The sequence below is a fragment of the Calliphora vicina genome, chromosome 4 (genome assembly GCF_958450345.1).
Source record: "Calliphora vicina chromosome 4, idCalVici1.1, whole genome shotgun sequence".
In the NCBI taxonomy this organism is placed as follows: Eukaryota; Metazoa; Arthropoda; class Insecta; order Diptera; family Calliphoridae; genus Calliphora; species Calliphora vicina.
Window position 1 is genome coordinate 3,798,106 of NC_088783.1, and position 17,912 is coordinate 3,816,017.

General features: G+C 30.3%; 1 protein-coding gene across 1 annotated transcript; it reads left to right on the top strand.

Moving 5' to 3' along the window:
• Positions 1-399: 399 nt before the first annotated feature.
• Positions 400-17,519, top strand: LOC135957142 (small G protein signaling modulator 2). Its single transcript, XM_065507827.1, has 13 exons — positions 400-507; positions 12,333-12,753; positions 12,831-13,050; positions 13,110-13,331; positions 13,652-14,141; positions 14,220-14,356; positions 14,520-14,679; positions 14,745-14,904; positions 14,970-16,290; positions 16,355-16,479; positions 16,552-16,731; positions 16,799-17,076; positions 17,146-17,519. Exons 1-13 carry the CDS (start codon positions 471-473, stop codon positions 17,232-17,234), a joined length of 3,840 nt encoding a protein of 1,279 aa, XP_065363899.1. The 5' UTR covers positions 400-470; the 3' UTR covers positions 17,235-17,519.
• The last annotated feature ends 393 nt before the right edge of the window (positions 17,520-17,912 follow it).

Genomic DNA, 17,912 nt, shown 5'->3' on the forward strand with positions numbered 1-17,912 from the left:
GGGAGACTTTTTCAGTTGTGTTAATGAAAAAATAAGTTAAAGTGAAAAAAAGTATTTTTTATACCGAAGAAAAAAAGTTAAAATCGACTAATTTATTTAAAGAAATCCAATTAAATTCAGTTTTCCATTAATCACAATAATAATAATTTTTGAGTGTTTTCAAACAAAACAACGAAATATGTTTTGTTAGATTTATAAATTTTTGTAAAATTTTAAGCATATTTTTTGTACACACAAAAATTATAGCAAAAATGGAATTTTAATGAAAAAAAAAATGAGTATAAGTTGAAGGTGACTACAATAATTTTTTTTGATTGATAAAATAAAAATGACGGGAAATTTTACAACGAATAATAATTTATTTATTAACTAAACCGGTTAAAAGCAGATGTTTTAAAGTAGTCTCATAAACTGTTTTTTTAAAGTCTTTATTAAGTTTTTTGTTAAAAGAAAATATCAATATTTTCAACATGAATATAATGAATTCCTTTGGCGGTGGTGATGGTGGTAAGTATTAATAAAATAAAATATAATAAAATTGTATAAATAAAATAGGAAATAATTAGATTATCTATCCATTTACTATACATACAATTTTATTTAAGTTGCAATTCTTATTCATATGTACGTACATATGTATATAGTTTCTATATAGTTTATATAAAAAAAAGAAAAATACTTTTACTCTTTAGTATTTGTGTGTTTGTTTTGCATATGTCGTGTATGTATAACAGCACTTACGATTTTACTACGTAACGGTTTTTAATGTCAAGCATATGGTCAACTGTCATCAAAGAAAAAAGAAACAAAACAAAAATAACAGTTAATAAAAACAAGTACAAATGTATGTATGTCGTATATGTTGCTAAAAAAGGAGCTCAGTAAAAGAAATTATGAAAACAAAAACACAAATACAAATACAGACAAACAAAACCAAATCAAAACAGTAAAAAAGTATAAAAAATCAGCTGTTGGAACTCGCATTTCTCATTATTTTTTACTGTTATATTACAATATGTAGAGATGCCAACTGTTTCCTAATAAATCTCTGAAATTATTAATTTCATAAAAACAAATGATCGTGAAATATAATTACATACAAATGTATGAAATACCGAAATTGTGTTAAAGAAGATATTTCGAATTGTGTTCAATTTTCAACATTCACAAATGATCATGGTATGTATCTTGTTTTCGCCTTACAAACATTTATTTAAATAACTCTTAAAGTCTAACACTTCAGTAAATTGCCACAACTCTTCCACAGTGTTTCATATCTATATTAGATTATTTTTGATAATAAAAATTGGTTCAACCTAAATTTAAAAGTTTGCGGAATTTTCATGTTTTCTTTAAAATGTTTGCATTTTAAATTTTCCACTGGCCTATCTGTTAATACCAGTATATTCTATAAAGTCCTGTGGATGTGTCTCGTGAAAAACTGTATTTTTTAAGTCCGTTGGCTTTGCGTCTAACTTTGTTAGGGGGCATACATACACTGATCAAAAAAACTTAAACAAAAAATTAAAATTACCAAAATGTTGGCTTTAAAGTAACTTTCTACCAAATCGCAATTGAGTTATAACTCAGATAATACTATGTATTGCATATCTGCTCCATATCTGCTTAAAAGTTTGTTTATAAAACTCTAAATCCAAATTTGTGATAAAAAATGATTTCAATAATTTTTTATACCCTTCACCTTCGTGAGAAGGGTATATATAAGTTTGTCATTCCGTTTGTAATTTCTACATTTTTCATTTCCGACCCTATAAAGTATATATATTCTGGATCCTTATAGATAGCGGAGTCGATTAAGCCATGTCCGTCTGTCTGTCTGTCTGTCTGTCTGTCTGTCTGTCTGTCTGTCTGTCTGTCTGTCTGTCTGTCTGTCTGTCTGTCTGTCTGTCTGTCTGTCTGTCTGTCTGTCTGTCTGTCTGTCTGTCTGTCTGTCTGTCTGTCTGTCTGTCTGTCTGTCTGTCTGTCTGTCTGTCTGTCTGTCTGTCTGTCTGTCTGTCTGTCTGTCTGTCTGTCTGTCCGTCTGTCTGTCTGTTGAAATCAGTTTTCTGAAGACCCCAGATATCTTCGGGATCCAAATCTTCAATAATTCTGTCAGACATGCTTTCGAGAATTTTGCTATTTAAAATCAGCAAAATCGGTCCACAAATGGCTGAGATATGAGGAAAAAACCAAGACAACCTCGATTTTTGACCTATTTTTTACCTATATCTGGATTACTAAGACATTAATATAGACAATATGGATATCTAATGATAGATATTTCAAAGACATTTGCAACGACGTATATAAGACCATAGTATGTTGGACCTACAATGGGTCAAAATCGGGAAAAAAAATTTTAACCCGAATTTTTTTTCCAAAAAAAATTTTAACCCGAATTTTTTTTTCCAAAAAAAAAATTTAAAAAACAAAAAAAAAAATTTTAAATTTAAAAAAAATTTTAAATTAAAAAAAAAAAAAATTTTAAATTTAAAAAAAAAAATTTAAATTTAAAAAAAAAAAAATTTAAATTTAAAAAAAAAAAAATTAAATTTAAAATAACAATCGAAAATTTTTTTTTTCAAAAAATTAAAAAAACAACTGGAAAACAAATTAAATTTTGTTTACCTAAAAATATTTAAAATTTTGAAGTATAATTTGGTGAAGGGTATATAAGATTCGGCACAGCCGAATATAGCACTCTTACTTGTTTTTTTTTCATATTTTGCAACTTAGGGAACTTTGTATGTATAACAAATAAAGATATAAGTAATAGACCTTCCCAAATTTTGCAATTTTCTTGCTAGTAGTGTTATTGACACAAAATTATTTGAACAATTGAGGTCGGTTTCATAGATTTTACAAGAAAAGTGTTTTTGCCCTGCAGAAAATATCAAAAATATATATAAAAAAATTAAATATGGGCAAGTCCCAGAAACAGTCTACCAACAAAAATAATTTTAAATGAATCAAACTTGGAATTCTTAATTGTAATGTTAGACTTGATATGTACATATATTATATTTTATATATAAACAAAATGCATTTTGATGGTCATTCATACAAAAATTATTATCAAATCCAACACTAGGTCAGATATCTTAATTTTATACAAAAAAATTGAATTTTTTAATGTGTTTTTTTATGGTTGTTTGACAGCTATATTTTTGGTTCAATTGACAGCTATATTTTTGACCATTCAATTTAAATACAAATGAATTTTGAGTAATTTCACTTTGAATGGAATTTTCCGCAACTTCTCACGGAAAAGGAGATAATTTTCTAGCATCTGGATAATTTGAAACGAGCTTCACGTAACGTGCGTAACAAAATGTTCTGGGCTTTTTATGAAAATGGCAAATGATTGTTCATGCAAATAAGTTATATTAGAATTCTCTTTCATTCATCTTTCTTTTAGGAATAAGATTTTGTGTGCTTTATTATGCCAAATTCGCTAAAATTACGAATAAACACTTCAACTTTTAAAGTTACTTCCACTTTTTGTAACGTGTGTCACAAAATTTTGCGATCAATTATTTCGCAAGAAATGGTAATTAAAATGAAATGTGTGAATTGCACTTAAATCTCACTATAGCGTATAGTATACGTTGGAGGTATCTTATTTGAAAAACCAAAAAATGTTCATATTTAAATATGAAAACGTGTACGAATGAAATGTTCGTCACGCAGGATTAGCCCATATGTATACTTACAGTTTATCTGGCAACACTAACAACATCCCTTGCATTAGAAAAAAAATTGTGTGTTTTTTTATTCTCATTCCGTTACTCTCTTTGAGACAACGGTTTATTAGTTTGTAGTATTTTGGTTTTTTTTCAATTCAAGGGAGTTTATCAACATGTTCTTCTATTCGTTGTGAAAGTCAAGGTTTCCTTTATTTGTATTTTCTTCCCTAATGATTTTGGCAGTGATTTCTTATTTTTAAGTTTTGTTTACAACGAATATTTTTTATTTCTTTTGTTATAATAATGTTATGTTTTTGTGCTGTAAAATTCTGATTTTGTTTTAGTTTCGATGATTAAACGCAAAACAAAATTGTTGGATTTTCTCAAAGAATGAAAATTTTAGATATTACTTTAGTTTTGTTGTAATAATTCGAGGTTAAATGATGACATACATATTGAAAGTTTGTTTTGTGCGTGTGTTTGTGGCAGGACAAACGCAATAAATTAGTTTAGGATAATAAATGAGCTTTTAATGGGGCCATTTTGTTTTGGAAACTTTTTATGACTAGATGCGCTTTCTTTACTTAAATTTATTTTGATTACAAATTGTGTTTAACCCTGTTACCGGCCAATTTTATTTTGAGGTAAACAAATATACCAGGTTATTGTTTAAATAAAAAAAAATACGTTAGAATAAAAAAACAAAAGACAAGTGCACGTTCATATTTATCACAATAAGTAAATTGTTTGTCTCTTTACACATATTTACCGTTATAACGGGAGAAATAAGCAAATAAAGCAGTATTACATACATTTAACATACCCCGCCTAAAGGCAGCCTTGCCGGTTAGAGGGTTAAAAATGTAACCTCAAGATAACAATGACCTTTTATAATGTAATAAATTGATTTTATTACTAAATTGATGTGTTAACACATATTTTAAATGATGATTGCATTTGTTATCACAGGTATACATACGGTGTTGTCAATTATGTCATTATCTGATAAATGGATTTAGCCATTTTCATGTTTATATTTTGTCCAGTTTTTCCTCTTCTCTTAAACATGTTTTCTGTGAAAGAATACACACATTTCACATTTCATCTTTGTTTTTTCCCATCGGATCAAAATTTTTGAACTTATTTAACTGTATAGATATATTTTATCTTGCCATATATTATAAATTTCGGCGCCTAAAACTATACTTGAAATAAAACAGTAAATCATATATTTTGTTGTAATGTGCATATGGGCAATTCCACGAGAATGATAACCACGACTGAAAAAACAAAAACCTTTTCAAGATGATTTGAATAGGAGAAAACTCTAAAATGTTACCATGTGAAAGTATATAGAGCTTATTACAACATTTTAAGGGCAAAAATAATAGTTTAAACTGACTGTATTTAATTTTTTAATTAAATTGGTATGTTTTAGGCTAAGATGGCGGCGATAACTAAGCTCCCAATTAGCATGTAATATTTTGACATGAATATGACTCAGATTGGTTTATTTTTGCTATTATCAACTTGTTTATTAAAACCGAATATATATTTCCTATTTATTTTTTTAGTTTTTGTAAACATATATTTACAGAATATATATTGTTTTACAATAAGAGAAAAATTGGTCACATACGATATTAAATTTTATTTATTACATATTGTTTTTTAGTAAATATGACGGATTGTAAAGGAAGAAATGAAATTGTAAGAAATTAAAAGGAAACATAACGCTACTCACGATTCGCAAATTTTCGCATATTTCTCCATGTAAAGCTAAGTACTCTGTTCAAAATTTCGTGTGAAATGCTGTCAAACTACATATAAAATATTTGGAATGAAATATTTGCGAAAGCAGTACTCTGTTCTTTTTGTTAAAAGCATGTGAATTACATTTGGCAACTTTATTTTTCTACACGAAATAACATAAGCAGCACTTCTTTCGCATGCAATTAAAACCAACAGCTGATCATTTGTTGCATATAAAATATTTCGCACGAAACAACCAATATTAACAGAGTACTAAGCTTAACTCAAAATTACTTCCGTTTTATGTCACGTACGATATATCCTTATTTCGCTCGATATTTTGGAATTGCTCATATATGTAATTATGATTTTAGTTATAGTTAATTGAATTTTAAATTTTATGAATTATATGTAATAATGTTACTTTAACAATTATTTTAAAATTTACAATCTACAGCTAAGGCCATTGCCTTATTTAATCAACGTTTATTCAAAATGGGTACGTGCATTTAATTATTTAAAATATGTATGTATGTAGTAAATACATTGTATATTTATTTGGTGCTAGGATTTTGCTTAGTTAGTTGCTAATTATTCTGGCTTTAGACTTAACGAAAGGCTTTACGAAGAAAAAATTTAATGAAAATTTTATATACCCTTCACCAAATTATACTTTAAAATAAATTTTTATAAATATTTTTAGGTAGACAAAATTTAATTTTTTTTCAAAAATTGTTTTTTAATTTTTTTAAAAAAAGTTTTAATTTTTTAAAATTTTTTTTTTTAGTTTTTAATTTTTTTTGTTTTGGAAAAAAATGTATTACAAAAACAATTTTTTGTTAAAAAAAAAATTCGGGTTAAAAAATATTTTTTTCCCGATTTTGACCCATTGTAGGTCCAACTTCTACAGCCTTATCTACATCGTTGCAATGGACTTTGAAATATCTATCATTAGATATCCATATTGTCTATATTAATGACTTAGTAATCCAGATATAGATCAAAAATCGAGGTTGTCCCGGTTTTTTGCTCATATCTCCGTTACTTATGGACCGATTTTGCTGATTTTAAATACAAAACTTCTCGAAAGCATATCTGACAGAATTATTGAAGATTTGGATCCCGAAGATATCTGGGGTCTGAAAATTGATTTCAACAGACAGACAGACAGACAGACGGACAGGGCTTAATCGACTCCGCTATCTATAAGGATCCAGAATATATATACTTTATAGGGTCGGAAATGAAAAATGTAGAAATTACAAACGGAATGACAAACTTATATATACCCTTTAGTGTTTATAAAAAACCGACTTTTTAAAAAACCGGTTTGTCGGTTAACCGAAAATTGGCCTTTTTTAAAAAACCGGTTTTTCGGTTAACCGACATCGAAAAAACCGGTTAAACCGGTTAACCGTCAAATATGTGTAGAAAACATAAAATGAACAATAAAGTATATATAGCTTTAAATTTTGTAATTTTTAGTAGTCAGGAATGGTTAATATTAAATAACTGTAAATATACAAAAGAGCTAAGTCGAATTATTTTGTAAAAATTTCAAAATTATTATCTCACTAAAATGGAATTGAGTATAAATATGTTACTAAATATATAATACTTGTTTTAATTATTGGTTTATTCATTAAATTTCAACCAAAAATGTAAATCACTTGTTTAATTCAATATTTGATAATTTGAAATTTATTATCAACTCTACTTTTGATATGAAACAGAAATTGTTACAAGTCCCAAAAAAGGACTTATAATATATAATCCCACTTCCTCTTAGCTGTGATTATTTGTCATTATAAGAAAAACTCCATTATCAGATTTGAAAAATATTTCAAATAATGGATTTTAGAACGTTTTTCGTCTCTCCTGTAATATTTCTGAAAAGCTAACGAAATGATTAATAAATTAAAATTTTAGGAACAAAACACACTAATGAAGTCAAATTTATTGAAGAAAGGTATTTACATCGAATTCAATTGAACGTTTGGTAAGATCATCACTAAGTTTTTAATGAATCATTAGTAAGGTTTAGCCTAAACTTATAGAATTATGCGGAATTTAATTTTTAAATTTATTCTGAAAAAGTTTTTAAGTATACTCATCGTACTCTACTATTCAGAATCATTGTAATTCTTAAAAATATTAATCTAAAGAGGTTTGTATTGTAGATTAGCAGTTTAGGTTTCAAATCAGACCAATAATGTGCATACAATGAATATTAGAAATGCACAAAAACGTGAGATTTATCAATTTTAGTCCCAAATTTTAAAAACCGGTTAACCGAGTGATAAAAACCGGATAAACCGGTTAACCGAAAATCAACATTTTAAATTAACCGGTTCGCAAAAAACCGAGATTTCGAAGAAAAACCGGTTTTTCGGTTAACCGGTTAACCGGTTTATAAACACTAATACCCTTCTCACGAAGGTGAAGGGTATAAAAATATATATTGAACGGAGTTTGACAGTTGCTTTTTGCTTTTACGCTGCTGGTCATAGACAATAACTAGATAGGTAACTGAGAGCCAAAAACCTAAGTCTGTTGTCAAAAACCTAATTCATGAGAATGTATTGCATGTATTTTGTTTTTGTATCACCCGTATTTGTGAAAAGAGAGTAATTTTTTACTCTCTTTTAGGTTAAAATGTCATCGTTATTTTCTATAGATATCAAATGGTTTCATTACAGATTACGTTTCGACTACACAAAGTGTAAACTGGATTTAAATATAGATAATTGTTCACACTAACACCCTACTATCTACACTTAGACTTTTTGGCTCATTGAGATATCATGGTATTTGTTCAGCATATCAGCCCATTTATGAATAAAAATTCCTAGGGAGTTTTTTCCCTTTTCTTATTTTTAACATTGAATTTGAATATGAAAAACGGGAAAAACTCCCGGGGAATTATTATTCATTCATTTTTACATCATAGTTATCTGCATTATCAATAATATATACGCATATAAATCGAGAACAATTTTCAGCAAAATATGTGACTCGGATAGATAATTCGTTTAAATAGCCAGGAAACAAATTCGATTAACAAGCCCTTTTTTCATCAGAAGAATATTTATAACATTATTACTTATCAATTATTAACTTCAATATATTTTAAATTATTAAGTTAAATTTATTTCACAATCGACTAAAATTTATCGTTTATTTTTACTCCTTTATCTATTGATATCCACAAGTATGTGTAAATTGAATAAGGATATACATATTTATTTCAAGAATAACTGTAAAATTTATCAATACAAGACATTCATTTAAAAGATGACATTTAATTAAATTATGTCTGTTGCTCTATCTATACATTTGTCCATTTCTTGTATTTTAATTATAAATGTATTGGTGAGCGTTTCTATGTATGTTAGGGTGGCCCCCAAAATATGTTGTGGATGTTCCCAACTAAAATAAGAGTTTAATTCATTCTAAGGTACAATTTCTCAAAATGCTTGTTCTGCGTATTTGTTGAGCTGGATCAAAGGATAAAAAAGTATACTTTTTTTCTGATTTTTTTCATATTTCTCTATTGCTAGGATGGTATCCTCTAAAAAATAAACTTTAATTTTAGTTGGGAACATTGATAGCTTACCAGGCCTGTCCCAGAATTCCATTCCGATCGAAAGTGGAATTAGTTAAATATTTCGCTTCTTCAGAAAAAGTAAAACGAAAATTTCTTTCTGAATGAAACCACTTTCAGTTTTAAAAGTTCATTGTAATTACTATTTGTTCTGCTAACATTTTTAATGAATTTCTGTAACATAAACTTTTCTTTTGTTTTAATATTGTTAAATGACTGCAACTGCTGTCACTTTTTATATACAGTGCCATCATCCAGTAGCTGCATGAATTATCTCAACGGACTAAACTAGAATGTTCTATTTCTAGAGGTTTTAGCAGCTTCAATGACAATGTTGCCATACTTACAAACAATGTTAATAACTGCGTGTTATCAACATTGTTGATAAGTAGACGTTTCTACTGATGGACATTTTTAGAAACATGATGAATGTTGCAAGCAGTCATTACAGATCGTTAAATTTTTGGAATTAAAAAATTACACGGAATCTGAAGAACCTAAACTGAAATCTATTGGAATAAAAACTATGGAATTGAAACCATTCCGAACAAAATTTGTGGCAGGCCTGTATATTTCTGCCATATAAACGGGGCCACCTTAATGTATATGTATAGGACTCAATGGCAATTCATACGTGCTGAATATATGTATGTATAAGCTTCCTGATGACACTGACAATGATTGACATGGGTTAATACCCAGACTATTTACTTCACACTCAAACAATATTATATACATATGTACATTAGACATGCCCTTAAAAAATTGATTTGCTTTGGATGGGTCGTATTTTGTTCATTAGTAGCTAAAACTAAATACTGCAAAATTTAAGTGCAATCGGATAACTAGAACACGTGCCGGAAATCGATTGAAAGTTGTAAAATTGGGTAAAAATGATACTTTTTCGATATCTTAAAAAAATCCCTATTTAAATACTGGGTTTTAAACATTTGCAATAAACCTACATTAAATGTTTATGTACATTAAACATACCATTCGTTTTAATGGAAATTATTAAAATTGGTTTTTAATTGGTTATAAACATTTAAGCTTTGTGATATCTAAGACTAATTGAGTCGTTTATAAAAATCTGAATTTTCAAATATGTACTCAATTCAAGATCTGGGAATATGTGATCAAATAATTTGGATATATAAAAAATATTAAATCGATGATTGAGGTGAGTTCTCATCTTCCGATTGACTCTAAATTATTAATTACTTAGTTTAAGATACTAAAGGACAGAGTTAGAACAATCCATGACAATTTTATTTATGGACACGTTTAATGTAGATACATATATGTATGTATAAACATATGTATAAACAATACAAAAAAAAAAACAGGGAAATCGGAATAGCCACGGATAAAATAAATATTTTAGAACTATTTGAGATCGATTAGTTGGAGCAAGTTTTGTAATCTTTAATGGTTTTAGTTTGTCACAGAATTCCATTCCGATTGAAAGTAGAACTAAATTTGATTTTAATATTGTTTTAATTTTTATAAAAAGGCCTTTATTTTTTCAACTGAATATTTTTTCTTTTTATACCCTACAACACTATAGTGGGTAATCAAACTACAGGTCGTAATTTCAAAGTTAATTCGACCAAATTTGCGACAAACTTTTATATTGCCCTGGTACAAAGCCTATTGAATTATGTTTAGAATTGGTCCAATATTTCTACTAGCTCCCATGCAACTGCCCTACCTGAAAATAGTTATGGTCTAATAAATATCTTAATTATATAGATGTCCAAACCAAATGCAGGATTACTTCCGAAAGAGCATAAATATCTTAAAAAATGTTGGTATTCAAATAAAATCCACTCGTATATATACAAAAATAATAATTAGTCAAAGCTCTCACTTCCGAAAATTATTTTTACAAGAGTATATTTCTTAGAAATGTTTGTATCCAAATAAAATTCAATACAAATAAGTTTCATATAAACAGAAGACATGTCACCTATTTTATGGCGATCGGTCCATAATTAGTCATTATTTTTATATATTGTTACGTTTTTACCTTTTGAAAACGGTGGTTTATTTCCTTTAAAAAAACCGGATACTTTTGATTGCAAATAAAAGTCGTTTAGTAGTTTAAAAATTTTAACAAATCTTTGTTTATTTAAAATGTACAACAACAATTTAAATTGTCACTATGTGTTCTAATAAACACACGTTTATAATGTACACGAATTCACTGGAAAATACAGTACACTTTAAGGCACACAGTTAATGTTTATTTACACAGCGTCTATCATGAACAAGTTGACGACTGCAACCTCTGCCACTATTTATACACACGCCATCTTTCGTGAACCTTCTACAATGATCTAACGGACAACTACTATATTCGAATTCTAGAGCTTTAACATCGAAAGCATTCGCAGCTTAAACATTCAGTGTTGACATACTATCAAACAAAGCTAATAACGTACTCATCAACATTGTTGATAAGTAGAAGCTTCTACTGATGGAAATGTTTATAAACAAATCGCTAGTGTCAATTCGTAACAATATTTTTATTTTAATTAAAATTTAATGCTTAAAACTTACACCACGTCAGTGACTACAAAATTTTCACCTCCGTAGTAAAATGTTAATATGTTTCATGGATCATATTTCCGATTTCCCTGCAAATAAGTAATTATACGGTTTTTCTACTTAACTGAAAATATACATTAGAAAAGTCATAGACGAAATCATATCGTTGGACGAATTATAAAGTATATACATTTCATTATAAATGCTTTTTTCCTCGTAGCCCCATTTTCTCTATCTGTGGTACTTTCAATACTTTCAATTAGTATAATTTTTGTATGAAAACTGTCAGTATATCGTCACGATAAAAAAATATAACACAAAATGCTGTTGTGTAAGAAGTGGATTTTAACTCATTACTTGGTAATTGAAGTTTTTTATTTTAAACTACAAAATACTTAACTTTAAAAGGCCTTATTCATAGAATATTTTTTTTTTAATTTATTTTCTTAATTTAAAAATTGATTATGAATAAATAAAGTTTATCATTTCAGCCAACTATATTTGTGTATTGCTAGTAAATAATATTTCCTCACACCTATGTATTTATAACTAAATCCATATATAAATACATAGGAAGAGTATGTAATAGGATCAATTAGTATACAGTAAAAAAATCATTAAATAAGGATTAAATTCGATTTTCATTACACTTTTAAATGTCATTGATAACGGAGTAGAGAAGGAAAAGCCTTTAAGACTGAGTAATAAATAAACATTATTTTTTCTATTTTCCATAAAAGATGTTGAACTTAAAGAAAGATTAATTGCCTGCGTTAAGAAGGAGGTGAAGCAGCTGATGGAAGAAGCTGTAACAAAAAAATATATACACGAGGAAAGTAGTTCGATAACATCGCTGTGTGGTGCTGTGGAAACGTGTCTCAGTCATGGTTTGCGTAGGCGTGCCCTCGGTCTTTTCAAGACCTCATCCACAACGGCTCTGATACAGAAAATAGCTAAAACCTGTCCAGAAGCAGACTATGTGAGTCGACGTTTGCTAGAAATCGAAATTGCCATTGAGAGTTCGACGGTTGCAGGTAAACGTTCCTCCTCTAGTAGCGATAGCATTATCAAACCCAAACTACTGAACAAAGGCAGTAGCAGTTCGGTAACAACGATCAATACAGTGTCCGTAAGTTCTTCCTCGGGTAGTCCGGTGGTCAAGTGAGTATTACAAGCTTAACGACAGATTTTTCCGCTTGACAGAAAAATGCTATAACAAAGCTCGTTTTACTCACAAGGTATTTGTGGATACGTGTGGCTTTGTACGAGAAACGTTTGGCCAAAATCATAGAGCATTTGGTGAGCAATGCCAACAATTACTATGATCGTGATGCGCTGGTCGCAGATCCCGATTATGGTTCCATATTGAGTTCATTGCTGGTGGGACCCTGTGCTTTAGAATTTACTAGAGCCAAAACTGTAGATCATTATTGGTCCGATCCTCCTGCTGATGAATTGGTGAGTATTAGTTTATACTCAATTATATTGGTTAGTTACTTCCATGTTGGTTTTTGCAGGTACAAAGACACCGCATAAGTTCGGGTAATCGAACACCACCCACATGCCATCGTCCCATCATTAACTTTAAGCGCAGCTTACACACAAGTTCTGAAGATACCAGCAGTGGTTCGTTTAAGGCTAGCTCACCGGCGAGTGTAGCCAAAGATTATGTGGAATCACTTCATCAAAACTCGCGTACAACTTTACTCTATGGCAAAAATAATGTGCTCGTTTTACCGGTAAATTTTTATATCCCAAAAATTCAAGCACTTGAACATTTTGTTGGAATTTGACTTGAATGCAAATGTAATTATGTTTTAAACTTGAAAAATATTTGAAAAAATTAAATATTTTTCAAACAAAAAACATATAGCTTGAATTTATGTTCTTACTGGATAATGCTATTGAAATAAAGTATAATACAACTGTAATTCAATTGCTTGACTATAATTCAAGTCTTGAATTACACTTGATTTAAATTTGAATTCCTGTAAAAATGCTTATTGGGCACAATTCTTATATGTAAATTACAATAATTTGTTTTTATTTCACTTTGCAGAAAGATGTAAGCGAGCCAATGCCCGGCTACTTGAGTCTTCATCAAACTGTGCAATCATTGACCATTAAATGGACACCCAATCAATTAATGAACGGTTATACAGACACTGATGGCAGTGATATGAGTTCGTATTGGACGTATGCCCTCAACATTAATGTAGATGAAATTGTGTATGTCCATTGCCATCAAAATCGTGGCGAGGACACGGGCGGAACTATTATATTGGTTGGTCAGGATGGAGTACAAAGGCCACCTATACATTTTCCCGAGGGTGGTCATTTGCAATCATTTTTAAGTTGCTTAGAAACCGGACTTTTGCCACACGGTCAATTGGATCCGCCCTTGTGGTCCCAGAGGGGCATTGGAAAAATGTTTCCTTGGCCAAAAAGTGTTAGACGTCGTATATTGCCCTCGGTTATGGAGTCAGCCGACGAAACACCGATCGATTATGTCTTCCGCGTTGTTAGCAAAAGTCAACATGAAGAATTTTGTGAGTTTTGATGGATGAATATTTGAAAATTTAAAAATTTACTTAATACAAACTGCATTTTATAAACTTTACTTGTAGTGGCCACGCATCCCATTCTGGAATTGGGTCGTACCAGTCCTAGACGTAAACATTTAGGTAGTTGTTCAACCACGGGTAGTAGTGATTGTTCTAGTAAAAGTCTATCGATGGATCAAAGTACTACGGAACCACCACTAGTAAGTTATAAAACATACTCGTAGAATTCGAGTCAATAAGTCTTCAAGAAATTATACACATCAAGATATTGGTACATGACTTTAAATTTGTATGTGTAAAAACTTTCTCTTGATACATATCTTGAATAAACAGCATGGTTTAACATGAAACTATCTTTTATAGATACAGGCAAGTCAAACGGCGAGCATTGAACTGGTTTGCTCTACAATGAGACGTCAGATAATATCCAGAGCGTTTTATGGCTGGTTGGCCTATTGCAGACATTTATCCACTGTACGAACCCATTTATCAGGATTAGTAAATGGTCGAATAACTCCAGACTGTAAGTTAATAAAAACTCATTATTTTGTTCATATAGATACATTTAAAAAAAAAAAACTGTTCTAGTGGCTGCAAATGAATCCGGTTTAACCAAAGACAAATGGGATGCTTTACATGAAAATGGAGTTATCAACAGTCAGGAAGAGTTATTCCGTCTCGTTTATTTTGGCGGTGTAGTTCATGATATACGCAAAGAAGTTTGGCCATATTTACTGGGTCATTACAGGTACTTAATAAATATTTTCAACGGATTGAGTGAATTATTTTTTCAATTATTTTCTATGCTTTCAGCTTTGGGTCAACCATTGAGGAAAGACAAAAATTAGATGATACTAGCAAACATTATTACGAAACTACCATGAGTGAATGGTTGGCTGTGGAGGCTATAGTGCGTCAAAGAGAGAAGGAGAAGAATGCCAAGGCTTTAGCTAAAATCTCGGCAGAAAATCATCGTAACGGAATACATGTCACTGGCAAGCATGTGTGTCGTCAAACAGAATTGGATACCGGTGATATGGACAATGATGTCTTCGATGATCATGATTTCTCAGATATCTCTGATCCTGGCATGGATTTTGATGATGAAATTATGATGGGCATACAGGAAGAGAAAGATTCAGGCAACTGTGAAGACGAAGAAGATCCCTTTGAAGGCGATGAAGAAGAATATTTAAAAAAAGAATGCTTAGGACAGACAATAATCGAAGAAACCTTGGAACAAGAGCAGGCGGAAGAAAAGGGGGAGAGTCAAGCAATTTTCGAACAAATTTCAGAAAACGAAAACAAATTAAATGGTTCATCAGCAGTTCAAGCAGAGACTGAAGAAACAAAAGAAATGGCAGAGCAAAGCAATGATACACAAATTGTAGAGAAAGAAAAGTTGGCTGAAGTGGAAGAAACAAAATATTTAAGTAACGAACATCTTGACAACGACACAATAAATGACGCGAATGAAATAACCAATGAAGATATCCAAGAGACTTCACATGTTATATGCGAACAAGATAATGTAGTATTGGAATTTGATGAAAATGAGCCACTTTCAATACAAGAACACTGCTTTGCTGAATCTGAACCGGAACAGGAAGCTGGACTTACTCCAGAGCAAGGCGGTTTGTTGCTATTAAGTATCAAAAGTTCTCCTTCCACATCATCGTACGAAACTGTGGGCTATGAATTTACCGAAATGTTAGAAATGGCTCATGACAATGGAATACCTGTAGAAGAAAACATACATGAAGTCACAGAACATCAAGATGTACACGAACCTCTTGAACCTGAGGAATTGGAAGAGGAAGATGAAGCCATGGAAGCTTTTGAGCTTCATGAAGTCGAAAAATATGATGATTTCAATGAAAATAATGTTCGTAAATATCACAGTGTCGAGGATATTAGAGAAATGTCCAAGATGACGCATGCTGTGATAATCACAGAAGCAGCCTCAAATGATGCCCTAGAATGCACTGATGAACCCACCGAAGATACATCACGTAAAACTAGTTTAATTTCCCCCATGAATGAAGACATAACAGTGGTGGCGTCTCTGGATGCTCTACAAGAACCTAAATCAGCCTGTGTTTCGCCAGCCAGTTCAAATGGTGGTGTCTACAGTGTAAGTTGAATGAGATCGTGTTGGGGTATAAATTTATCACATAATTTTGGTGTTTTTGTTATAGTGTGAATTTTTAGAAAACTTTGCTTTAAATTTACATCGCATCGAAAAGGATGTTCAGCGCTGTGATCGTAACTACTGGTATTTTGCTAATGAAAATTTAGACAAGTTAAGAAATGTTATAACTACGTAAGTTTAATTTGCTAGAAATTAATTGTTATAAGCTTTTTGTGTTAATTTCAAATTTCTTATTTTCTAAAGCTACGTATGGGAACATTTGGAGGTGGGATATATGCAGGGAATGTGCGACTTAGTGGCTCCTTTATTGGTAATTTTTGATGATGAAGCCCTAACCTATGGTTGCTTTTGCAAACTGATGGAACGCATGATTGAGAATTTTCCCAATGGAGGTGCTATGGATATGCATTTCGCTAACATGAGGTAAGTGAACATAGTGTTTCAACTGTGATCGGACGTGATGTGACATTTTGGGATATTAATACCATAGGTCTCTTATACAAATCCTGGACTCGGAAATGTATGATCTCATGGATTCAAATGGTGATTATACGCATTTCTATTTCTGCTATCGCTGGTTCTTGTTGGATTTCAAACGGGAACTGGTTTACGATGATGTATTCTCCACCTGGGAAGTAATTTGGGCAGCCAAACAGGTGGCTTCAGGACATTTTGTATTGTTTTTGGCATTGGCTTTACTGGAAACTTATCGGGATATAATATTGTCCAACAGTATGGATTTTACAGATGTCATCAAATTTTTCAATGGTAAATCGCAATTTTTTCTATTTCAATTTAAGATGACTAACCTAAATCTATTTTCTGTATAATCATTAGAAATGGCTGAACGTCACAATGCCCAATCAATATTGCAATTGTCGCGAAGCTTAGTATTGCAGTTGCAGACAATAATTGAGAATAAATAAATAAATATTTACTTACTCAACAAGAAGACCTAAAGTGAAGTGAACAAAACAAAAAAAAATACTCATTACAATGATACTTCAAACACAAAGTAGATCATGCAAAAACAAATTTAACAAAGTAGATGTACATACATATGTTGCAACACAAATATAGAATGTGGAATCAGCACGAATTCAAAATCAACACAATAAAATTAGTGAACAAAATTAACTCTCTCACGTAGTAGAAGGCATATCACATCACACGAAATCAAATCAGATCAAGAAATGATCAATTTACTCAATTCTTCACCACAACCAATACTTCAATGTAACTAAAGTTAATTAACCGAAAACAATTTATTTACAAAAGTTTAGCAAACGGCTGGGATTGGATTTTTTTTTTAAATAAACTTAAAAAAATATCACACAATTTATGTAAAGAAAGTTATTTTTTAATCTAAAGTTACCTGAGACCCCCGCCAATTCCATAAATCACTTTGTTAGCTTAAATGCAAAACATCGACACCAGAGTTTTCATACATAAACTCAATTTTGATTTATTTTAAGTTACATGGCTTTTGCATTTAAGCTAATTACTAATTACACAATGCAACTAGAAATGTTTGCATCAATGATTCCAATGCGAAATTAAAGCAAAAATTATACAAACAAACATCCTTAAATTTTTTCCAAAAT

Bases quoted from the DNA above. Each gene is read 5' to 3' on its own strand.
- LOC135957142 (XM_065507827.1), top strand. From the start codon at position 471: ATGAATATAATGAATTCCTTTGGCGGTGGTGATGGTG. The intron at 12,754-12,830 runs GTGAGTATTACA...TTTACTCACAAG, and splicing joins TCGGGTAGTCCGGTGGTCAA to GTATTTGTGGATACGTGTGG. The intron at 17,077-17,145 runs GTAAATCGCAAT...TATAATCATTAG, and splicing joins TGTCATCAAATTTTTCAATG to AAATGGCTGAACGTCACAAT.